Consider the following 26,208-nt stretch of genomic DNA (forward strand, 5'->3'; position numbering starts at 1 on the left):
GCTGTATAGGAGACCATCAGGAAGAGAGTGTTTCTTGAGGAGTTCACTGCCGACTCGTACAATGTTGCTCTCTTCACCTTTCAGCAGTGCATTAATATATTTATTTTTGCTGCTGCTGTTTAGCAGGGGCTGTCTGACTGATACCATATGGCATTCAAAGGCCATCTGCACTGATCTCAGGCCTCTACCATGTTTATTTCTTCTTAGGTAGAGCCTGTCAACATAACTCTTTCTGTGGAAATTCCCAGTTGTCTGGATTTCACAGGTTTTGATATCTGTGGAGTGGGTTTCCTCTACAGACCAATCAAGTATCCCAAATGATGGGTTCAGCACTGGTACTGCAAATGCATTGTGGGATATTATTTTGTTGTAAGAGGAGAGTTCTGACTGTCATATTTTCCCAAGTCTGGTGTAATAATCTCGGGTCACTCTATCTTTATTCACAGTGCCCACATTTTCATCAATGTCTAGACACTTGTAACATTCTTTGTGTGGAATGGGGGAGATAGAGAGAACTTGGATGCACAGGTTTTGGATTTGGGGGACTGACTTTCCTCGTTCTATAACCAACCAAATACGAACATTTCTTTTGGCCAAATTCCATCAGCTGAAAATGTTATTAATTCCAGTCGCTTTTTGGCATTGTTAACATTTTTAGCATAAATCTTGAGGGCGTCTACAAAGAAATTATGAGTTACATTGATATTTCCAGCAGTTGAAGATCCTATCATGTAACCATTTGTTTTCTGCAGTGGGAAAGATAATGGATTCCGTGCCAAAAATGAAAAGAAGTACGGGAAGACTATCTCGCTGGAAGAATATTCCTTTTGTAATGCCTATACTATTAGAAGCAATTGTTCTGTTCTTACCACCACCACCACCACCACCACCACCACCACCACCACCACCACCACCACCACCCCACCACCATCACCACCGCCACCGCCGCCGCCGCCACCACCACCACCACCACAACCACCGCCGCGCCACCCCCATCATCATCTCATCATCATCATCATCATCATCGTCGTCGTCCCTGTCATTCTTCTTCTTCTTCTTCTTCTTCTTCTTCTTCTTCTTCTTCTTCTTATTTTTATTATTATTATTATTTTAGTGTCCGTTGCCTAAGCTCTTTCGTCACACATCCTGTGACCTCTTCAGCCACTCTTTATTCTACGTGTCTCCTCTTGTTCTGTTTAGTTCATAGCGCCTTTACAGACCAATAGGAGACAAGTAGGATAAAGAGTCGTTGAAAAGGTCACAGGATGCGTGACGAAAGAGCTGAGACAAAGGACACGAAATTAAGGACAATAACGAAGTCCAAGTATATATTGTGCACGTGGTTAGTTGGTACAAATATGACCACCCTCAATGATAACAGATAGACAGCCGACAACAGATGAAGGGTTCTTTCTCTGTGTTTACTTGTCCTGTTTTCCATTTTTCTCTCGTTGTTTACGTATTTCATGTTATTTGCACCGTTGGTGACGTCCGGTACCCATATATGCATGCATATATATTATGTATAATTTATTACATATATATATACACGTACACAGATCTGTGTGTGTGTGTTTGTGTGTGTATGTTTGTGTGTTTGTCTGTGTGTGTTCCACTGCTCGAAACCGGTGTTGGTGTGATTACGTCTCCTCCGTAACTGAGCGGTTCGGCAACAGAGACCGATAGAATAAGTCCCAGACATTATAAAAAAAATATGCACTGGAGCCCTATTCTTCAACTAGTCTTTCCATTTTTTCTTCAGGCTTGCAAGGTGTCAATTGAGAGACACTTGACTGCTGTTTCTAGCAGGACAAAAGAGCAGAAAGGAAAAGCAAATGAAAAACAAAACCAAAAAAAAACAAGCACCTCTCCTCCCCCCCCCCCCACCAAAAATAAATAAATAAACGCGGAAAAGTTCTCTCTTTGGCACGTTCGTAGAATGGTGATGTGCCATATCAGTTTCGAAACAACTGATTCGAGAATGAACGAAAAATATATCGAACAAATTCCATGTGCAATATTATCGATTGGTTTTTAACCAAATTTCGCTTCGTTAACAAACCAAATTGAGGTTAATCAAATTTTGAGCAATTAAACGTACTCAATTATCAACCTTCATCTGCTCTTGTTGACGCTAGCTAATTACAACCAACGCAGCAGAATGTCTAAATAATGGACGTCGCAGTTCGCTTCAAATCAGAGATTTTGGCTCTCACTGACACCAAATCCGTAAAACTATTTATTTTCCTTTAATGAAATAATTAAAGAGACGTCTCTATACGATTATTTCGGTCCGATATTGTTCGTCTGTCAAACTTGAAGAATTTTCATCGAAATTATAAACGTGCCGGGCGCAGGTGTGGCTGTGTGGTAAGTAGCTTGCTTACCAACCACTTGGTTCCGGGTTCATTCCATGCGTGGCACCTTGGGCAGCCTCGAGCCGATCAATGCCTTGTGAGTGGATTTGGTAGACGGAAACTGAAAGAAGCCCGTCGTATATATATGTATGTGTGTGTATATGTTTATGTGTGTCTGTGTTTGTCCTCCCCACAACATCGCTTGACAACCGATGGTGGTGTGTTTACGTCCCCGTGACTTAGCTGTTCGGCAAAATAGACCGATAGAATAAGTACTAGGCTTACATAGAATAAGTCCTGGGGTCGATTTGCTCGACTAAAGGTGGTGCTCCAGCATGGCCGCAGTCAAATGACTTAAACAAGTAAAAGAGTATGCCGGGCGCTGGTGTGGCTGTGTGGTAAGAAGTTTGCTTCCCAACCGAATGGTTCCGGTTTTTGTTCCTCTGCCGGCGTGGCACCTTAGGTAAGTATCTTCTATTATAGCCTCGACACGACCAAAGTCTTGAGAGTAGGTTTAGTAGACGGAAACTGAAAGAAGCCCATCGTATACAGACACACAGACACACATATATTTATGTCTGGGTGTCTTTTTGTCTGTATTTGTCCTCCATCACCGCTTGACAACCGGCGTTGGTGTGTTTATATCTCCATAACTTAGTGGTTCGGCAAAAAAGACCGATAGAATAAGTATCAAGTTTTAAAAAAATGTAAGTAATAGGATCGATTCGTTCGACAAAAAATTCTTCAAGGCGGTGCCCCAGCATGGCCGCAGTCTAGTGACTGAAACAAGTAAACAGAAGATACAAGATACATGAGGGTAGTTAAGATGTTGGCTTCACAGCGACATGGCCCAAGATTCGAAACCCAACTGCAACAAAAATTTCGGGCCCTTTGGTGGAGGCGGGGCAGTCGATTAGTGCTTAATTTATCGACCCCAAAACGATGAAAGGCAAAGTCGACCTCAGCGGAATTTGAACTCTCCTGTTTTGTTTTTCACACATTAACTTGTGTAGGTTGAACCACGTAAACTGTTAGGGAAAGAAATCTAGATGTTTCTTGTAAATTCTCACTATAGTAGAAGACACTTGCTCAAGATGCCGCGCAGCGGGTCAGAAGCCGGAACCATGTGGTTGGGAAGCAAGCTTCTTACCACACAGCCACTCCTGCGCCTCGAAACTGTGATTGCAGATTGCGCTCAGCAGTCTCTTATTTCTGCCTAGTTGTCTAATTCCTTGTACACCTCCAAGAGCATTAGCAGTACAAGCGAAGTACAAACTATGGCTTCAAATTAAAAACAGATTGCGGATTTATATTGCTTACCGCATATTCTGCGACGTGCCATAATGTGGTCTGAAATTATATTACCCCCCTGTGAATTTAAATTAGATTTGATACCTGTTTATTAAATATAGAACAAATAATTATAATTACAATGTAATTACGCTTATACAATATAATTACAATTATAATTACGCTCATGATTATAAGTTGCGTGCGTGTGTGTATTCTATTGAATTTAATGCAGTTTTCTATCGATATTTCTTTTGCATTAGTGACGAGGCTTAGGTTAAACCTATCAGATACGAAGTATTAAATACCACTTTTGATTGCACATAAGGAGCATATTTTTTTCCTTAAAAATCTTTCTAAAAAGTCTTCTCGAGTCCTGCATGCAAAGTTGGGCCTCCATAAACTAATTTTGCCCCTAACACTCACGACTGTAAGCTTATGTAATCTGGATGGAACTTTTTACCTAACCTGACTCCACAGTAATAATATTTACTAAAATGTTATCATTACTAAGACGGTGAGCTGGCATATATATATATATATATATATATATATATACACGAAGAGCTTCTTTCAGTTTCCGTCTACCGAATCCACTCACAAGGCTTTGGTCGGCCCGAGGCTACAGTAGAAGACACTTGCCCAAGGTGCCACGCAGTGGGACTGAACCCGGAACCATGTAGTTGGTAAGCAAGCTACTTACCACACAGCCACTCCTTTGCAGCAACGCGTACTTGCGTCACTTGCGCTGCTTGCGCCACTCGCTCCCCTCAGCTTTCGCCGCAGCGCTACCACAATGTCAGTCGTATAATCGACTATACTCATCTCCTACGCATTCCTTTTTGTGTAGCGGAGCCTCACTGTGCAACAAAAGCATCTTTATTATGGGTCTTTTGTTGAAATAAATAAATTAGCAACAATTTCATTATAGAAGTAATATCAAACACACACACACACGCATACACACGCATACACGCACATAAACGCAAAATAGATGATTCTCGTAATTAAATCCTGAAAGATGTGGCCTTCCTAATAATTTTGTAGCGTTAATTTGATAACAATAAAACCGGCGCTAATGAAATTGCTAAGACGTTGCCCGAGATAGACAAATTCGCGGTGACACATACGCTACACCATACAAATAGCTTGCCGCAGCATATAATTGTATTTGCTTTCCCGGCTAGCGCGAGTCACATTTTCAACGATAGCCATTTTTTAATCGTATAATGTATATCTCTGCTTATATAAAAAACAATTGGAACTGCTAGTAACAATTAATATTTAATCTACGTATGAAATGAAATAGATAAAATTAATGTTTAATTCGTATAAGAAATAGAAGTATTTAATCTTCTGATGATATAGAAAAACAGAAGAAAAACAGAAGCACATTAACTCCAGTGTCTGAGTGATAACAAATAATCTTTCTTTATACAGAATTTGAAACTAGTTTCGTATTATCAGGTGTGGATTTTCTCTCCAGTTCCGCCACAAATTACTCCTGAAATTGTTATGAACGTCGTGTAGCTTAAATTTCTTATCTTCCAGGCGCAGGCGTGGCTGTGTGGTTAAGAAGTCTGCTTCTCAACCACATGGTTTTGAGTTCAGTACCACTGCGTGGCACCTTAGGCAAGTACTTTCTTCTATAGCCCCGGGTCAACTAAAGCTTTGTGAATCGATTTGGTAGACGGAAACTGAAAGATGCCTGCCTGCCTTATATATATATATATATATATATATATATATATATATATATATATATATTATATATATATATATATATATATATATATATATATATATATATATATATATATATACATATATATCTTTATATATAAAAGTGAAGTTGTGTGTCTGTCTCCTCCGATTCCGATTTAGATTCCTACTACCCCACATTTTGTGGTGCCGTTTAACCAAAACCAGGTATCTTATAGTCGTGATTCATATCGAGCCCTTCTGGGTATTAGCGCGCGTTTACGATGAGTCTACGATTAAAAAAAAAATTACCATCATTTTTTCCATTTTAATGCATTTTTCGCTATTATATAAGGAAGTAACTCTCTAAAAATGTCTACGATGAGCATCTCGAAAGAGGCCAGAAGCTGGTACCCGCATGGTTCATGGTCTCAAAAATTTGTCCTATGAAGAAAGCTGAGGACGCTCGACCTTTATTCTCTGAAAAAACCGCCGCCGCCCGTGGGTGATCTCATTCTCGTCCACAACATCATAAGCGGAAAGTGTAACTCTCGAAAGAGCTGTTCTTCACTCCTGCCCCAGAGCGTCGGCTGCGGGGTCATTCCGAAAAGCTCTACCTGCGACGATTTCATCTCAATCGAAGGAGAGGAGCTTTCTCCGTCCGGGTTGCGGATCCGTGGAACAAGCTGCCAGACGAGATGGTGAAGATGCCGACGACCGCTTTGTTCAAAGCCTCCCTGGACCTCAAGTGGCCTGAACTCTTTACATGAACACCACCCTGTACTTAACTCCATGTCCCCCTACATGGCCTTGCTATTTGCTTTTGAGCCAAATTAACTAACTAACTAACGATTTAAAAAAAATTTACCATAATTTTTTTTCCATTTTTAATGCTTTTTTTGCTATTTTTTGGCTATAACTCTCTAAAAATGCTTATATAGTTATTTCCCTCACAAACCCGAGCAACGCCGGGCGATACTGCTAGTATATATATATTATATATATTATAGATATATATATATATATATATATACAATTGCAGCGTGGAAGGTGTTTATAGCCCATTAAGAAACACACAAAAGCCGTTCGATTCACTCCAACATTTAAGTTTAATTTGTCAAAATATTTTCGTCGCTAAAATCCGCGACCTGTTCACTGACCAAGTCCGTGCTGCATCTTTGTCAGTGAACAGGTCGGGATTTTAGCGCGACGAAAATATTTTGACAAATTAAACTTAAATGTGAAGTGAATCGAACGGCTTTTGTGTGTTTCTTAAATGGCTTATACCACACTTCCACGCTGCAATTGTTTTCGTTTCAGCACACGATCTCAGATCAAATACTTGCTATGCGAGTACATCTCCGTAATATATATATATATATATATATATATATATATATATGTTGAAGAACACAATATGTGTTTGTTTGTGTGTGTGTGGTGTTTGTTTGTTTGTGTCCAGTGGCTGAAGTAGCTAGGAGATAAAAGATTAATTTCTGTATCTGGGTGGTTAAAAGAATAACCTTCTGGTATACAGAGTTTGAAACCAGGTTCTGAGTATCAGCTATAAATTTTTCCCTTGGTCACAAAGAGGACTTCTTAATCCCACAACCGTTTTCAGAACAAGTCAGAGAGGAGAGAGAGAGAGCCTTTTGCTAGAAATAGCAACAAACTTCCATCGATCCACATTATACCCTCTTAACTAATGAACACATGAGATAATATAATCTTCAAAAAACCAATAAAAGGCGGTGTGGTCATGTTTAGAAAGCCTTTGATCATAAGTCTGCCTCAACAACAAAAACAGAAACAACAATAACAACGGCTAACCGTTATTCTCATGAAAATATATTTACTCGTCTGAAAAATTGTGTTAAAATTGTTAAAATTGTGCGGTATTTGATACGAGGAACAATATGTGAAGACAGTAAGGGTATTTGATTCTATGTTATTGAAATACTACACGTGTTACATGATAACATCTAAAAAAATGCGATACACTGGATTATTTAATATACTATGGAATAATTTAAACGGTAATACGACGAGCAATTACATGTATGATATGCATTGGGGGGATATGATAAACAAAAGGATGATATTAATGCATTTGTATGAGATATAATTGAATAAGGGCTTGAAGACACTGTACATTGTAAGAATAACATACATATATATATATTATATATATATATATATATATATAATATATATATATATATATATATATATCTCCATATTTATAGTGCATGTATATTGCATGTGTAATATACATATCTATATAATGCATATATATGTATATATATATCTACATACATATATATGTATATGAATATATATATATATATATATATATATATATATATATATATATATACATATAATATATATACATACACACATACACACACATACACACACACACACACACCATATATATCTATATATGTATTTATATGTGCATATATATATATAGTGTACTGTTCCGTTATTGGTAAGTCCAGCAAAAAAGTACTCTGTCCGGTGAGAGATAAATATTATTTAATAAAGATAAGATTTATATGTGAGCAACTGTAAGTTTCATGCTTCGATAACAGATTGATCGGACAGGGTTGTATAGCCTGCGGTGTACTATTATGCAGAGCCCGAATGAGTATAGGATAATACATTGTACGTTACTCAAACTCATTCGATTACGGTGCTATCCGAGCATGAAATGGTTGAAATTTACAAAAAGAAAGTGAAGACAGGTGTATAAACAACAACAGGTCTATTAGTCTGACGCTGGGGAAGGTGAGAAAGTCTTTTATGTTTCGATCCACCGCTCCTCAACAGAAAGGAACAGGAGGAAATGAACAGTGAGAGAATAAAAAAACTTTTGAATCTAGCGGTCAATCATGGTAGCTCGTGTGTGTTTGTATATATATATATAATATTATATTTATATATAGAGGGCATTATACATACATGCCAGAAGGCATTATACATACATGCCAAACGCTAAGAGGGACAATTAGTCATTTCTACCAAACATATTACTAATCCCACCGAATTTTGGTAGAAATGACTAATTGTCCCTCTTAGCGGTTGGCATGTATGTATAATGCCTTCTGGCATGTATGTATAATGCCCTCTATATATAAATTAATATGTTCAATAAGAAATAATTATTTTCGAAATTTTTTTCTCTTATGAGGTTTTTTACGCTATCTACCTGACAATTTCTTGTTAAGTTTTCCTTATTAAGTAGTTGTCCTTAATGCTATATATATATATATATATAATAATATATATACATATACATATTTGTGTGTATGTATGTATAATTTAATAAACACAGGAAACAAAGTTTTTTAAACTGAAAACACAATGAATATAATGAATATTCCAAAAGAAAAGCAGGGTCGGTTTATCAGGTAATGATCAACGAAGAAACGACGAACGAAAACTCTGAGTACTGGCAATATGAATCTTTTATATACATATATATATATATATATATAATTATATATATGTATATGTATATATATACTCATACGTGCACTAACATAGACACAGACACAGACAGACAGACAGACAGACAGACAGACACACACACCACCACACACACACACACACACACACACACACACATACACACACGTCCATATTTATTTTCATCATTTTATGTTATAATTAGTAGAGTGAAAATACCTTGCTTACCTGTAATTTTCAGAGTGACAAGTATTTCTGGCGTCAAAGGTACAGCAACGAACATTTTCCCCCATGTCGTGATCGGTGGCAACATTTCCGAAGTGGATATCGGGGGTTCGAAACACACCGTCCCATTTCGTGGGTCGTATGCTGATATACCAGCAACAAGAACTCCGACTGGTCGGCTGGCGCTTATTTTCACGCCGTCCATCAAATTACCATCGTCCAAGGCCAGAACCTCGTTTGGTTTAATGGTGTAATTGAATTCCGTGTCCCCAAGTCCGCAGATAAGGAGGTCACACAGAGAACTGTTGCTGTTGACGGTCAGCGTGACGTTGGTCAAAGTTTTTGGAATCCCTTGAGGTAAGATGTAAACCGTCGAAGACATGTTTATAGACGTACTGGGAGTCATGATGACGTAATCGGTTCCGAAAGTGTCCGTCGGATACAACTGGCTCCTGTCCCCTTTCTGCCGGCCGTACATGACACACACATCTCCGGTGGCTATTAGCAACAAAGCTGTAAAATAAATAAATAAATGTGATAATAATAAAGATGATGATGATGATGATGATAACAGCAGCAACAACAACAACAATTTCATCCGTCGTGCAAACGATTCTGCCAGCTCACTGCTTTACTACTACTACTACTACTACTACTACTACTACTACTACTACTACTACTACTTGCTGCTGCTGCTGCTGCTGCTGCTGCTGCTGCTACTACTACTACTACTACTACTGGTTTCAAATTTTGCCTCGAACGTGACGCCGGTCAGTCTCAGGGTTACGAGATTGGACTCAGGGTTACGTGCTTGCGACACAGGGTTACGAACTCAGGGTTACGAGCTTGCGACTCAGGATTACGAGCTCAGAGACTCAGTTACTCGGCCTCGAACGTGACGCCGGTCTGTCTCAGTGTTACTCATGTTACAGTCGAGTGATCTGGGGTAACTTGAAATGGAGTGTTTTTGCTCAAGAACACAACACACCACCCGGTCGGGGAATCGAATGTGAATGCAACACGTTAACCACTAGGCCACGCACGTTCACGAAAATTATGCATGGAGCGAGAGAAAATGAGACGTTCCATATTTAATATGCGGTTTATATAACACCAGAGTGCTCGAGCCGTCAATAATAACAGCATGTGTTTTACTAAACTTTGTGGTAATTATAACATTTGGGTTTGCATGTATGGATGTTCGATTTTCCCAATTGGCGCTATTGTTGAAGAATGTATATGATGAAAGTTGTTCATGAGAGTAGGAAGATGTAAATAAAAATGTCAAAATAACAGGAAAATAAGGAAATTAATATTTATTGCTTCTCAAATATTGTCTATGTTCGATTGTACAATACGTTGCAGTTAATCATTCACACAAACATGAAAAAAAATAATTAGTTGAGCATTATGAGGCAAAGAAGAGAGCAGAACGGACTTTCAATTGCAATAAAAAATAATAATAATAAATAAACCGAACGGTACAAGCCTGTGTCGAACAATTAGAGCTCATATCGAATAATCTAGAAAGTAAAGACCATAAAGTGGGGCACATTCAAAAGCGTCAACGAATTAAGTGTTACTCACAAAAAGTAAAAATACATAGGCGCAGGCGTGGATGTGTGGTAAGAAGCTTGCTTGCCAAACACATGGTTCCGGGGTTCAGTTCTACTGCGTGGCATTTTGGACAAGTATCTTATAGTATAGCCTCGGACCGACCAAAATCTTGTGAGTGGATTTGGCTGACGGAAACTGAAAGAAGCCCGTCGGGTGAGTGATCTTGATGTTCCTATGTAGTTGGTTAATAAATTATGTGAATGGGTATCATCTGGTAGTTGATTATTGATTAAAGTGTATTCCTCTATTTTCTTATTTTGTATATATATATATATATATATATATATACTCACTCGACGGGCTTTCAGTTTCCGTATTAACCAAATCCACTCAATATATATATATATATATATATATATTATATTATATATATATATATACATACATACATACATACAGAATTCACTCCTTTTATATACAATGCATGGAATGCCGGAACGGGACAAAATTGTACTAATTTGGTTAGTAAAAGATAAGCATTCTACTCAGTAGGGATCAATGACCTTGCCGGAATTGGACAAAATTACATTGATTTGGTCAGTAAAAAGTAATTATTCTAATCAGCTGGGATCAGTGGCTTTAGTCATCCGATCGAAACGATAGGCCTTTCAACACCATTCATCATATAAAAGAGTTAATTTTATTTTGATAAGACACTTTGTATTTTTTCCTTTCGAAGAATAGGAAAATCTCTCAGCGACACAGAGACATCTATATGTGGTGTCTCTATCATTGTGTGTAAGCCACTTAAGCGCTTTGGGGTTTAGTGAGTTGAGCGGAATGCAAATGAGTTGTAAGGATCCAGAGAATCGTGCAGCTATCGTAAGCTCCTCTTAAACACTCGTATGTATACTAAGGTTGTTTAGTAAATGCCAGCTTTATACTAACATTCTAAAATTCTTTGGAGATAATTTGCGTAGACAAATGTAAAAAAAATGTCTTTTATATCAATATTCATAAATAGATTTGGTGATTCAAACAGGAAAATAGAACTCAAAACACGAGTAGGTAAATAGATAGATAGATAGATAGAGGTAGAGAGAGAGAGAGAGAGAGAGAGAGAGAGGGAGAGAGAGAGAGGGAGAGGGAGAGAGAGAGAGTAAATAGAAAGAGAGAAGTAAATAGATAGGGAGAGAGGTAAATAGATAGATAGACAGACAGACAGACAGACAGATAGATAGATAGAGAGAGAGAAGTAAATAAATAGACAGATAAATACATAGGGAGAGAGGTAAAGAGAGAGGCAGAGAGAAGTAAAGAGATAGATAGATAGAGGTAGACAAAGAGAGAGAGAGAGAGAGTGAGAGAGAGAGAGGAGAGAGGGAGAGGGAGAGGGAGAGAGTAAATAGAGAAAGAGAAGTAAATAGATAGAGAGAGGTAAATAGAGAGGCAGAGAGAAGTAAATAGATAGATAGAGAAAGAGAGATAGATAGATAGATAGATAGATAGACAGACAGACAGACAGATAGATAGAAAGATAGATAGATAGAGATATCGAGAGAGAGAGAGAGAGAAGTAAATAGATAGATAGATAGAGAGGTAAATAAATAGACAGATAAATACATAGGGAGAGAGGTAGAGAGAAGTAAATAGATAGATAGATAGACAGACAGATAGATAGATAGATGGAGAGAGAGAGAGAGAAGTAAATAGATAGATAGAGAGAGAGAGAGAAGTAAATAGGTAGACAGATAAATACATAGAGAGAGAGGTAAATAGAGAGGCAGAGAGAAGTAAATAGATAGATAGAGAAAGAGAGAGAAATAGATAGATAGAGAAAGAGAGAGAAATAGATAGATAGATAGATAGATAGATAGATAGATAGAGAGAGAGAGAGGATAAAGAGAGAGAGAGAGAGAGAGAAGTAAATAGATAGATAGATAGAGAGAGAGAGAAGTAAATAGGTAGACAGATAAATACATAGAGAGAGAGAGAGGTAAAGAGAGAGAGAGGTAAAGAGAGAGAGAGGTAAAGAGAGAGAGAGGTAAAGAGAGAGGCAGAGAGAAGTAAAGAGATAGATAGAGAAAGAGAGAGAAATAGATAGATAGATAGACAGACAGGCTGATAGATAAAAAAATAGATAGATAGATATTATTAATCAACAGTTGTTTCGCTAAGTACAATGCACTAAATTCCCGGCCCTTGCATAGTTTTATTATTATTATTATTATCTTCCGATAAATAATAGAAAGAAAATATATTCATAAATATATTTGAATGTCTAAATGGGATAGGATTTGCTGTGTATGTTAATATAAGCATCAATATATTGTGTGCACGCTTGTTTATATCGAATTTTGCTGTTCCCACCGTTATTGTATTATTGTGCTGCATACTTGCCTTGTGATGTACAGATAACAATAACCAATTTGTGCAACTTATTAAATGAATTATAGAAAAGAAGAGTGTTCTTGTAGTGGTTATGATGTTGCATTTACGATCGCAAGGTTGAAGTTTCGATTCTCGGAGCGGGCGATTTAATTGTGTTCTTGAGTAAAACATTTCATGTTGCACCAGATCATTCGGGGTTTCTTAACACAATTCCTTATTTCGATATGAGATGGTTTTTATACATTATTGATTGCGTCTAATTCTTTGCTACTCTAGGCACAATGCCCGAAAGGCGGCGAGCTGGCAGAAACGTTAGCACGCCGGGCGAAATGCTTAGTGGTATTTCGTCTGCCGTTAGGTTCTGAGTTCAAATTCCGCCGAGGTCGACTTTGCCTTTCATCCTTTCGGGGTTGATTAAATAAGTACATACTGGGGTCGATATAATCGACTTAATCCGTTTGTCTTCCCTGTGTTTAGCCCCTTATGGGTAGTAAAGAAATAGGCACAATACCCGAATTTTTTAGCGGCAGGGTGTGGGGGAAGCCAGTCAATTAGATCGACTTCAGTATGCAACTGGTACTTAATTTATCGACCCCGAAAGGATGAAAGGCAAAGTCGACCTCGGCGGAATTTTGCACAATAGTGTTGTATGCTCATTGTTTCTAGGGCTGTGGGTTGATATATTCAGTGGTGTTCTGAGATGAGGTGTGGTGTTATGTTGTGTTGTCCTTAGTGTTTTTATGTCTAATTTCTTGGCACGTTTAATTCCATCGTCTATAAGTGAGGGTGGATATTGTCTTTCACTTAGTGTTATTTTGGGGTCTTGAAGACGAAGGTCCCGAGTAGTTCTATCAGACACTATTGTGCAAATCCTTTTTGCCAAATTAAAGGGGATATTTATTTTGACGTGTTTCGGGTGGCATGAGCTAAAACGGAGATATTGTTTCGAGTTCGTTAGTTTATGATAGATGTCAGTTATAATTTGGTTGTTGACTTTTAAATCATAATATCCAAAAATTGGAGCTGTTCTTTGCTATATTCCATTGTGAATTGAATGTTACTATTTATATCATTTAGTGTTGGCTTGAAGTCCAAAAGTTTGTCAATGGTCTCCTTTCAAATGGTAAAACAGTCATCCAGGTATCTTTTCCCAGTTTTCTTTTATGTAATGGTGAAATGGATTACCATATTTTTGAAATGACACTTCATATATGGTGAATTCAAAATACACATTAACAGGTTCGCAAGAACAGGGACTGCTTTCGTTCCCATCGCAATTCCACATTTTTGACGATAGTAAGTGTCATCAAATAGGAAATAATTGTTCTGAAGAACAAATGTTAAATATTCAATTATAAAGATCTGATTTATGCGTTCTGGGAGTACTTCGGAGTACTTTTCCAACCAGAATTTGATTGCTTTTATTCCATAGTCATGGGGGATGTTGGTGTAAAGATTGATAATATCGAGGGGGACCAATATAATCTCTTCATTAATCGTTTTTGGTAGGTGTTCTAGCATGTCTAAATCATCCCTAATGAAGCTTTTGATGTATTTCAGCAAGGGTTTCAGTAGGATATCTAGAAAATTGCTCAGTCGGTGGGTTTCACAGGCCGGCCCAGCTACAATGGGTCTTAAAGTCAAGTCTTCTGGCGTTTAGATATTTATATATTTGCCTGGTGATTGTTTGCAGGCTTCATTGATTATCTTGCTCTTGTGTATTTTAGGGAGGCCATAAAAAAGACTGGGCTTACATTTGAGGTTCGTGATGTAGTCTGTTTCTTTTCCTGCCAGGCCTTTTCCATGTAGAAGAATTAAGAATGCAAGGTTTTTTCATTGTTTTTTGTTACTCTTTTATTTGTTTCAGTCATTTGACTGTGGCCATGCTGGAGCACCGCCTTTAGTCGAGCAAATCGACTCCAGGACTTATTCTTTGTAAGCTAGTACTTATTCTATCGGTCTCTTTTGCCGAACCGCTAAGTTACGGGGACGTTAAACACACCAGCCATCGGTTGTCAGCGATGTTGGGGGGGACAAAAACACAGACACACAAACATATACACACACATGACATCATATATATATATATATCTATATATATATATATATATATATATATATATATATATAGATATATATATATATACTACGACGGGTCTCTTTCAGTTTCCGTCTACCAAATCCACTCACAAGGCTTTGGTGCGGCCCGAGGCTATAGTAGAGAAGACACTTGCCCCAGGCGCCACGAGTGGGACTGAACCAGAAACCATGTGGTTCGTAAGCAAGCTACTTACACACACAGCCACTCCTACGCCTGTTGTTTATTGTTTACAACTTTTTCGTGGAAGGCATCGTTTTCTAGTATGGGTAATACTAGGTTTTTTATAGTGTTCTGTGTCCATCAGAACTACAGCACTTCCTTTGTCAGCTTCTTTAATTGTCAGGTCTTTGTTATTTTGTAGTTCAATTTGATTTTTCCATACTAGATTGTTGAGGTTCGAATTAATTTTTCGTTTATGGAAAGTATATGGGAAATTTTGGATATGGTCGCAGAAGTCATCCAGTGTTTTATTCCTACCTTTATGTGGATAGTAATTACTTCAGTTTTTAACCAGTGACTCATCTTCGTTGTTGTAGTCAGTTATTTAATTTAGTGATTTTAAAATAATATTTATTATAAACTAGCAGTATCGCCCGGCGTTGCTCGGGTTTGTAAGGGAAATAACTATATAAGCATTTTTAGAGAGTTATAGCCAAAAAATAGCAAAAAAAATATGCATTAAAATGGAAAAAAATGATGGTAAAATTTTTTTTTAAATCGTTGACTCATCGTAGACATTTTAGAGAGTTACTTCCCTTATATAATAGCGAAAAAAATGCATTAAAATGAAAAAAATGATGTGGTAAATTATTTTTAAATCGTAGACTCATCGTAGACGCGCGCTAATACCCAGAAGGGCTCGATATGAATCACGACTATAAGATACCCGGTTTTGGTTAAACTGCACCGCAAAATGTGGGAGTAGTTAGGAATCTAAATCGTAGGAGACAGACACACAACTTGATTTTTATATATAAAGATTCCCGGGCGACGCTTTGTGTCTTTGATTGAGTAAGACACTATATATCACGTTGCTCCAGTCCACTCAGCTGGCAAAAATGAGTAGTACCTGTATTTCAAAGGGCTGGCCTTGTCATACTCTGTGTCACGCTGAATGTCACTTAGAACTATGTTAAGGATACACATGTCTGTGGAGTACTCAGCCACTTGCACGTTAATTTCACGAGAAGCTGTTCCGTTGATCGTATCCGACGGAGTGCTCTCATATACATATACATATATATATAGATATATACATATATATACTCTCTTTTACTTGTTTCAGTCATTTGACTGCGGCCATGCTGGAGCACCGGCCTTAGTCGAGCAAATCGACCCCGGCACTTATTCTTTGTAAGCCCAGTACTTATTCTATCGGTCTTTTGCCGAACCGCTAAGTGACGGGGACGTAAACACACAACGGCATCGGTTGTCAAGCAATGCTAGGGGACAAACACAGAACACACAAACACACACCACACACATATATATATACATATATACGACAGGCTTCTTTCAGTTTCCGTCTACCAACTCCACTCACAAGGCATTGGTCGGCCGGGGCTATAGCAGAAGACACTTGCCCAAGATGCCACGCAGTGGGACTGAACCCGGAACCATGTGGTTGTTAGCGCAGCTACTTACCACACAGCCACTCCTGCGCCTATATATATAAATACACATATGTGTATGTATGTATGTATGAAATAATCCAATAAAACGAAACAGGTGGAAATGAGCGGAGGTGTATTATGAACGAATCACTTTCTTTCTCGCCCTTTTTTTTATATATAAATAATGTAATACTGTACAAACTAATTTTCTTTTGCGGTTTCGACTGTTTGTTTTCAGTCTTATCAAAAACAGTAATTCTATCAAACATTCAGTTTGCCACGTAATGTAATATTTTTCGAAAAATAATATTTTTATTTAATTCATTTCGTCACATTTTGACTGATTGACTGGTACACTCCCCGCATACATATGTGTGTGTGTATATATATATATATATGTGTGTATATATATATATGCGCACGCACACACACGCACGCACACGCACACACACGCACGCACACGCACACACATACATACACGCACATGCATATACACATTTGGGAGTGGGGTGGGAATAGGCGGGGAGAGGTAGTTGTACATGGATGCCGGGTATCAAGTGAAGTTCAAAGTTGTATTTTTAAAATCTTTACACACACACATACACACACATTCACACATACACACACACACACACACAAACTTACACACACGTACACAAACACACAAACACACACGCACACAAACACAGACAACCACACAGACAAATACAAACACACGCGCGCACACACACATATTGTATGCATATGATTGCTGTGGTGTTCCGTTACAAGTGAACACCTCGTTTAAGACGAACATGTGTTCATAACACACTCAATTCAAGAGCGCAAAAGATTCTGGGACTCCCGGTGTTTCGTCATCGTTGTGTCTCGTCAACGAAAGACACCCCACACTAATGAGTGTCACAAAACTTAAAAGCTCTTGCTTATAATTTCAGCGAACAAAACGTTTACTGATCCTGGCGATCAACCAATAATAAATCGCCAAATGCAACGGTGAACAGCGAGATTCACAACGATGGGTTCCATATTGGTTCTTAATACGTTCTGGTAAATCGGAAACTGGCCAAGCATAACCGCGATTAGCACATTCACGTTCGAATCCGCTGGGATGCATTAGAAATGAATATGCCTGGGCCTCCACGAAGCATCACATGAACTGGAACACATACTTTCCAAGATATGGAAATAAAGTAGAAAGAAAATATATGCACGGGGGTAGGTTTTTAGTTATTGAATTTGTTTCAGCTGTCACGATTAAGGCCAAAAAACAAGCTATTAATACAAGGAGAATTTATCTTTGAATCATTCGAAGCAATCAGGAAACTATCGTGAAAAAAAAAACAAAACAAAAAAACACCCCCATCAAAGGGAAAAAAAAACTGCAAGTAAAAAGGCTGAATTTCGCTATGAATTTGGAAGTCGTCCAATCAATAGCTTTTTTGGGTTAAGAACATCTAAAATTGATACGTATGTTAATGGATTTGACCGGCGGCAATGTGAAACACATCAACACATTAAAACTGACGAAAGAAAAGAAAAAAAAAACCAATACTAAAATATTAAAAGAGTTAATAATCGTTTATTTAATGTGACTGGAATTTTCAGATTTAAGAGTGAGGGGAAAATGATAGTATTTTTGTGTGCCGCTTTTTCCAAAACTAGAAACGTAAGAGAAATGAAATTATCGGAACCGATAATCCCAGACAGGTCGCGTTTTCTGTTTATGAGAAGAATATTTGCTTTTAACTGCGTGTGCTAAGAACCATGGTAAAAGTTATTTCCATGACTTTTTTTAATGGATATTAAAAAAAAAAAAAAAACCTGAATGTCATGTAGCCAATTTCCATCAGTGGTACATAAATACGAATGTAGTGTCCTTATAAGTATTATGTACGGAAGCTTATTTTTTTCCAAGGTGAGGAAAATATTTTATCGATACGATGTAATATCTGGATCGAATTCATGATCCAGAAATTAGGATGATATCTTGAAGTCACCAATAACGTTTTCTTTTTAAAGCAAATGCTTCAAGAAATAAGAAGAACAGGATATTGAAACGTTCGTACTTACAAGATCATAAGCAAGTAATTTGTTATAATAATATTTTCAATAGTAAACAATACGGTAATAAACGAGTTTTAGTTAGCCATAGAGTTGGCTTACTCATCGATTCTTTGCGATGCTGTATCGCAAGATGAGGGACTCTCAACGTGGTCACTTGGTCTATTAGAAAGTGTAGCCAAACTTCCGCAAATCAAACTCTCCAAGATGCATTTCAAAACGTGTAGAAGAGTCAACTTATTTATTGAAAATGAAGGACGACACTTTCAACATCTCTTATAAAGTTTTTTAAAGTCTTGTAAAGTCTAATATATTCCTTTGTAGTCTTTTATGCCATCTTATAAATATTTATTTAGCAATAAAATACTTACTGCGGAGAGACTTTTTGAACACCCTGTGTGTGTGTGTTTATTGTATATATATATATATATATATTTTATATATATATATATAAGTAAAGCAACAATCTGGTCATCTTTACTCACACACACACACACGCGCGCACACACGTACACACGGCAGGGGGAGTAATCTCGATACTTGTAATGGTTGTTTCTCACCTCGAGAACAAAACTGCGTTCCATCATCGTTATGCGTTGTTTTCAATATATTTTCACTTTACGTAGGTTTACCCGAAGAGAGCCATACGATGTTTGTCTTTGAAATAAGATTGGTTTTACTTTTGTCTTTAATTTTTTGTTACTTTCTACAGAGAAGGAAAAGATGAATGTTTAGAACCTTGAAGCAGCAGTGCCTAAGTTTTAAATTCATATTTTGGCAGCTGTTTGTTGATTTTTCTTCTCTGGGTTTTGTGTTGATCAATATTAACTTATCTAGCACTGAGGACTAACTATCAAGCTATCTTAAATTTTTACCTAAGGCAGAGGAACTTTATCCTTCACAGGAGACAATATATAAAGCTAAGGGGACTGACTTAATGATTCCTGGAGGTGCATAGGATCATTTAGCATAGTTGTTATATTTTCCGAAAATTCACATAAAAATATACATACAAACATATTGTCGTACATATACATAAATCTATTGAGTGGTGTGTGGTAAGTAGCTTGCTTACCAACCACATGGTCCGGGTTCAGTCCCACTGACATGGCATCTTGGGCAAGTGTCTCTGCTATAGCCCACGGGCCCCGAACAATGCTTGTGAGTGGATTTGGTATACGGAAACTGACAAAGAAGCCCATCGTATATATAGAGATATTTATTATATATATATATATATATAATATATCTATATATATATATATAATATGCGTGTGTGTGTTTGTGTGTGTGTGTTTGTCCCCCTAGCATTGCTTGACAACCGATGCTGGTGTTGTTTTGCGTCCCCGTCACGTAGCAGTTCGGCAAAAAGGACCGATAGAATAAGTACTGCTTACAAAAGAATAAGTCCGGGGGTTCGAGTTGCTCGATAAGGGGTGCTCCAGCATGGCCGCTGTCAAAATGACTGAAACAAGTAAAAAGAGAAAGAGTATATATAGTGTGTGTTGTGTGTGTGTGTGTTTGTGTGGTGGGTGTGTGTGTTGTGTGTGTCCGCATTCGCAGGATAGATTGCTAACACTACACATTCTTTATTTTCTCTCCTTGTTTATTCTGTGTTCCTTTTGTGAAGAGCATAGGCTCGAACGTTAAAAACGTTTTCAGTTCTCGAGAGTTATAATAAATACTAATACACTATTTGCTGTCTACACAACACGTCTTCGTCTTTTTTTTTTGTGAATTCTCCCTCCTATATATATATAGATATATATATTCTATATAAATTATATATATATATAGAATATATGCATATATGGAATGTATATAGTCCATATACATACAAACAAAACATACATGCATACATGCATGCATACATACATACATACATACATACATACATACATACATACATACATACATGCACACAAATACAAAAATATCCTATTGTTGATGTTGAAATTCTAATGAAGGAGCCTTGAATCTAGGTTAGAAACCGGCTCTTTTTCTATTGGTAAGAAATCTTAAAATAAGACTGAATAATGACATAAATACATACATATGGGTTGATTAGCATGTCACGGAATTAGCTCTGGAAGAAGGTTACTTACAGACACTCGACGGACCCGGGTCATATAAGGCCGTTCAGCTCTTTAGCTGCTCAAGTGAGAGACGGTAACCGCAAGCATATTCTGCATCCTGATAACTACTGGCCACGCGGCATTTGTTGTACCTGACCAATACAAGTTTGAGTGACGAGAAAATGAGGCTGGTTCTACACAAACCTTGACCACGATTTCAAAGTTTTTACACAAGACCCACCAACTGGTACTTATTTCATCGACCCCGAAAGGATAAAAAGCAAAGTAGAAACTCGGTGGAATTTGAACTCATAACGGACGAAATGCTACTAATCATTTTCCCCTGCACGCTAACCATTCTTCCAGCTCGTTGCCCTAATAACATCCATCATGCAGGTTGTTTAGTAAACCGAGGTAGCAGCACCAAGATCCTTACACTTTCTTTATAAGTCCGGTGGCGACTGAGAAAGAAGCTACGGGACAGGTATTTGATGCTATTTGAAATCTTAAGCTTTGACCCTGCATACAGACGAGCAAAGGGTTGTTTGTTGATTTTCAACAGTTTTTACTGAACTTTCTCACTCGTCGACGTGACGAACGAGAGAGTCCAGTTATGGTGGCGTTCGATCTTTCGATCGAGCAAAGGAAAACAGGTTTCCAGTCTTTTCAAATTGCCGATTCTATCTCTTAGTTGGCTGTCGCCCGATCGGTCGGTTGTAACTCTTGACAGAAACGTCACGGTCTTTGGATGACGGGGGTGGGATTTGAACTCAAAGCAAATCTCTCTCTCTCTCTCTCTCTCTCTCTATTTATATGATGTATGTAGCATGTATATGTATGTATGTATGTATGTATGTATGTATGCATGTATGTATGTATGTATGTATGTAGGTATGTATGATCTATCTATCTATCTATCATCTATCTATCTATCTATCTATCTATCATCTATCTGTCTGTCTATCTGTCTTGTTTGTTTGTATGTCTGTCTGTCTGTCTGTCTGTCTATCTATCTATCTATCTATCTATCTATCTATCTATCTATCTATCTATCTATCTATCTATCAGCCTATCTATCTATCTATCTATCTATCTATCTATCTATCTATCTATCTATCTATCTATCTATCTGTCTGTCTCTCTCTCTCTCTCTCTCTCTCTCTCTCTCACTCTATCTATCTATCTATCTGTATACATGCGTATATTCATCTCAATTAATACCGTTGTTCCTCAATACAGTAAATTTATGCCGGCCATAACAATTTTTATGTCGGCCATAACTCTATAAACGCGAACGACATTACCCAACCAGACTCGAAATCACTGTATGAACTAGTTTCCTCTTTTGATGAGATATAATCTCTATGTGTTGGTAATGCCATGTTTATAAATAGCTTTTTACTCCAGTAATTGTATTAATATGAAATATGTTGTGAAAGTAATTCAATTGCATCGAAATGACAGCGTGAGTAATGGCTTCCAGCTATTCAGGCAACGTTTTGTTCTTCCATATTTTTTTTCCGTTTCCATAATCTCTTTACTGTTACTACTCCTCTTCTACATATGAACGTGGGAGTAGTATTAAGGCAATTATACGTGGTACTAATTGTATCATCACGATAAAGGTTAATTTTTTTTAACAGGTTTCAGTTCCCTTCTGAAGCCTATCAGAAAATAGATCATATGGTGTTAGAAGTGTGGTTGTGTGGTCAAGAAGACCACTTTGCAGCCAAGTGGTTTCGGGTTCAATACCATCGCGCGACACTTTGCGCAAGTGTGTTCTATTATAGGTCCGGGCCGACTAATGTTTGATGAGGGAATTTGGTAGACGGAATTTGAATAGAAGCCTGCCGTGTGTGTGTGTGTGTGTGTGTGTGTGTGTGTGTGTGTGTGTGTGTGTGTGCGCGCGCGCGTGTGTGTGTATGTGTGTGCGTGTATGTGTGTGCGTGTGTGTGTGTATATATAATTCTTAAGCAAGATTTTTGACAGTGACTTCGAAGTTTCGGCCAGCTAAGCCATCGTCAGACATAAAATACACACACGCACACATACACATATATACGTATGTATGTATGTATGTATGTATGTATGTATGTATGTATGTATGTATGTATGTGCATGTGTATGGTGCGTGTGTGTGTGCGTGTGTGTGTGAGTGCGTGTTTTGTTTTCGTGTTTGTTCTCACCACTGCTCGACAATAGATGTTGGTTTGTTTACATCCCACTTCACAGCGGTTGGACGAAAAGAAACCAATAGAATAAGTTGCATGTTGTTTTTATTTGAAGTCCTGGGGTCAATTTGCTCGGTCAAGGACCTATCAAAGCGGTGCCCCAGCCTGGCTGTATTTTAAAGCCTGAAGCCTTTAAAAAGTATGTCGTATGTCCAAATTTGGCCAAATGCGTTTCTTTCAATATTTATTTTTGCTTGCAATACCCGGTTCCTTTGGTCAAACTATCATATCTCCAGCTGCTTCAGATGCCAAAATATCCTTTTCTACTCTAGGTATAAAATTTTTGGGGAGAGGGCCAGCCGATTAGATCACCCCCAGTACGCAACTAGTACTTAATTTATCGATCCTGAAAGGATAAAAGGCAAAGTTGACCTTGGCAGAATTTGAACTCAGAACGTAACGCAGATGAAATACCGCTAAGCATTTCGCTGGCGTGCTAACGTTTCTTATTTCTTTTATTACCCACAAGCGGTAAACATAGAGGTACAACAAGGACAGACAAACGGATTAAGTCGATTACATCGACCTCAGTGCGTAAGGGTACTTAATTTATCGACCCCGAAAGGATGAAAGGCAAAGTCGACCTCGGCGGAATTTGAACTCAGAACGTAACGGCAGACGAAATATAGCTACGCATTTCGCCCGGCGTGCTAACGTTTCTGCCAGCTCGCCGCCTTTCAGATGCCAAGATAACAAAACTTGCCAAAGTCTGGTACAATGGTTTTGCTATGGAATGGTGAAACTATTTTTCATCTTCTGAATAAAAGCAACGTTGTGGACTTACGACATTTTTGCATAATAGCAACGACATGAATAAACCAAAGATATGCTATCAGGCAAACAAGAGACATTTAACGTGTTGCTTTGTCACTTCACGGAATGAAATCGTGTGTTCTCTTGTTTTTGACAAATCTTAGCATCAATGAAGAATGCAAAGGGTGTACCACCAAACATCTGGTCGGCTTTGGCTGCTGGAACTGAAACTAATACGACGCTGTTGGAAGGCAGGTTTAGAGAGAGCGCTGGCTAAGATTGCGCCCTTCCTCTCCACGGGTCAGTTGAAGTTTAGACAGTGTCACGTGACAACTAGCTGGTGCTGGCTGCTGGAGCCTATCAAAGAGTATTTAAAGGGAAAATTGGCAGGATGGTCAGTCGCCCGCTGACATCTTTGACGCTGCGTCGAAGAAGAGAAGGAGCAGAAGAAAGAAGGAGAAAGAAGAAATGCACTCAACACCAGAGCTGAAGACACTTCCCAAAGAGGTGGGCACCACGTCGAAAACGGTAGAGGAGTAGGGGCCGAAACCAGACGTGGTTCCTTCTGATGATGTCTTTAGCCACTGGATCCTATGAAGGAGCTGTTCAGGTAGCAAACCACGAAAGGCAGTTGGAATTCCTTCCTTCAACCATCTCTGCCAAAAAATGCCTTTAGAATTCTTTTTGGTTGTGGAATTCCTCCATAGTGGAGTGGTTTCTCATTCCTCCATAGATCGGAGGAATGAGAAAACCATGCTTAAGCTTTCATTTCCTTTTGTTTTTACATTCTTCGTTTGTTTCAATCATTGGACTGCGGCCATGCTGGGGCACCGCTTTGTGAGTATTTAGTCGAAGTAATGAACCCTAGTACTTCTCTTTAAGTCTGGTACTTATTCTATCGATATCTTTTGCCAAATTGCTAAGTTACGAGCACATAAGCAAACCAGTATTGGCTGTCAAGTAGAGGTGAGGTCAAACTCAGACACACCACACACACACACACACACACACACACACACACACACACACATGTCTGTGTGTGTGTATGTGTGTGTGTGAGTGTTTGTGTGTGTGTGAGTGTGTGCGTATGAGTGTGTGTATATATGTGTGTGTGTGTGAGAGTGTGTGTTGGTGTGTTTGCGTATACGGCGGGATTCCACACAATTTTCGCTTACCAAATTCACCCTCAATGCATTAGTTGACCCGGGGCATTAGCAGAAGACACATGACCAAGATGCCGTGTAGTGGGATTGAATAAGAAACCACGCATCCATCCACCCACCCATCCACCCATCCATCCATCCATCCATCTTCTCCGCCTAGGTTTCTGGCAAGTTTCTTTAAGAAACCCCTCGCTTCTTCCCAAAATTTAATGCATTTAGCTTAGATTTTTGGGGCTCACCAATGTTGAACAGCCTCAAGTGTAACAGGCCGAAACTGTAGTGATAATTGGAATCTTGACTGATGAATAGAAAGCCACGAATGTTCTATCCTGGTTTTCCTGTTTGTCTTGTATCGATCATATGTCCGTATGTTTTCATTGTCATCCTTTACGTTCTTGTTCTGTCTTTTTGATTTATATATATATATTACTCTCTCTCTCTTTTACTTGTTTCAGTCATTTGACTGCGGCCATGCTGGAGCACCGCCTTTAGTCGAGCAAATCGACCCCGGCACTTATTCTTTGTAAGCCCAGTACTTATTCTATCAGTCTCTTTTGCCGAACCACTAAGTGACGGGGACGTAAACACACCAGCATCGGTTGTCAAGCAATGCTAGGGGGACAGACACAGACACACAAACACACACACACATATATATTTACATATATACGACAGGCTTCTTTTCAGTTTCCGTCTACCAAATCCACTCACAAGGCATTGGTCGGCCCGGGGCTATAGCAGAAGACACTTGCCCAAGGTGCCACGCAGTGGGACCGAACCCGGAACCATGTGGTTTGTTAGCAAGCTACTTACCACACAGCCACTCCTGCGCCTATATATATTATAGCGGCGTACGTACACCTTTTGCTTACACTCTCCGGTTGGATTACTAAGTGTGACCAAATGAGACTACAAATGTTATCCAACCATTTCGTTCTTGGTCCACCCCTAGGTCTCCCGCCGAATGGGCTCAACTGGAAGAATCTGTCTTGTAATTCTTTCCTGTGACATTCTAATCCCATGTCTGTTGTACCAGAGCAGTGACTTCTCAATGAGGAGAAAGCGATTCGACTTGGAGAGGCTCTCCGATTCCTGAACTGCGCACCCTGTCGAGTAACGTTATTTCCGAAATCCTTGGGAGGAACTCCAGTTCAGCCGCTGCATGTTTTCGCGATCGAACTCTTTCGGTCATTACCCAATATGCATGAGCATAGGT

The 26,208-nt window shown here is 38.5% G+C and overlaps 1 protein-coding gene and 1 long non-coding RNA gene across 2 annotated transcripts in view; one reads left to right on the top strand and one right to left on the bottom strand.

The window, feature by feature from the left end:
* The window catches only part of LOC115213987, an 18,614-nt gene extending 9,057 nt beyond the window's left edge, over positions 1 to 9,557 (bottom strand). Inside the window, exon 1 of the mRNA XM_029782997.2 lies at positions 9,051 to 9,557. Coding sequence (XP_029638857.1) covers positions 9,051 to 9,525 — 475 coding nt within the window. The 5' untranslated portion in view covers positions 9,526 to 9,557. The remainder of the gene's footprint in view (positions 1 to 9,050) is intronic.
* LOC118764162 lies at positions 9,443 to 24,571 on the top strand. Its single transcript, XR_004999950.1, has 3 exons — positions 9,443 to 9,562; positions 10,128 to 10,129; positions 24,542 to 24,571. It is a non-coding gene; the product is annotated as an uncharacterized LOC118764162 (long non-coding RNA).
* The last annotated feature ends 1,637 nt before the right edge of the window (positions 24,572 to 26,208 follow it).

Source organism: Octopus sinensis, linkage group LG7 (genome assembly GCF_006345805.1).
Source record: "Octopus sinensis linkage group LG7, ASM634580v1, whole genome shotgun sequence".
Taxonomy (NCBI): Eukaryota; Metazoa; Mollusca; class Cephalopoda; order Octopoda; family Octopodidae; genus Octopus; species Octopus sinensis.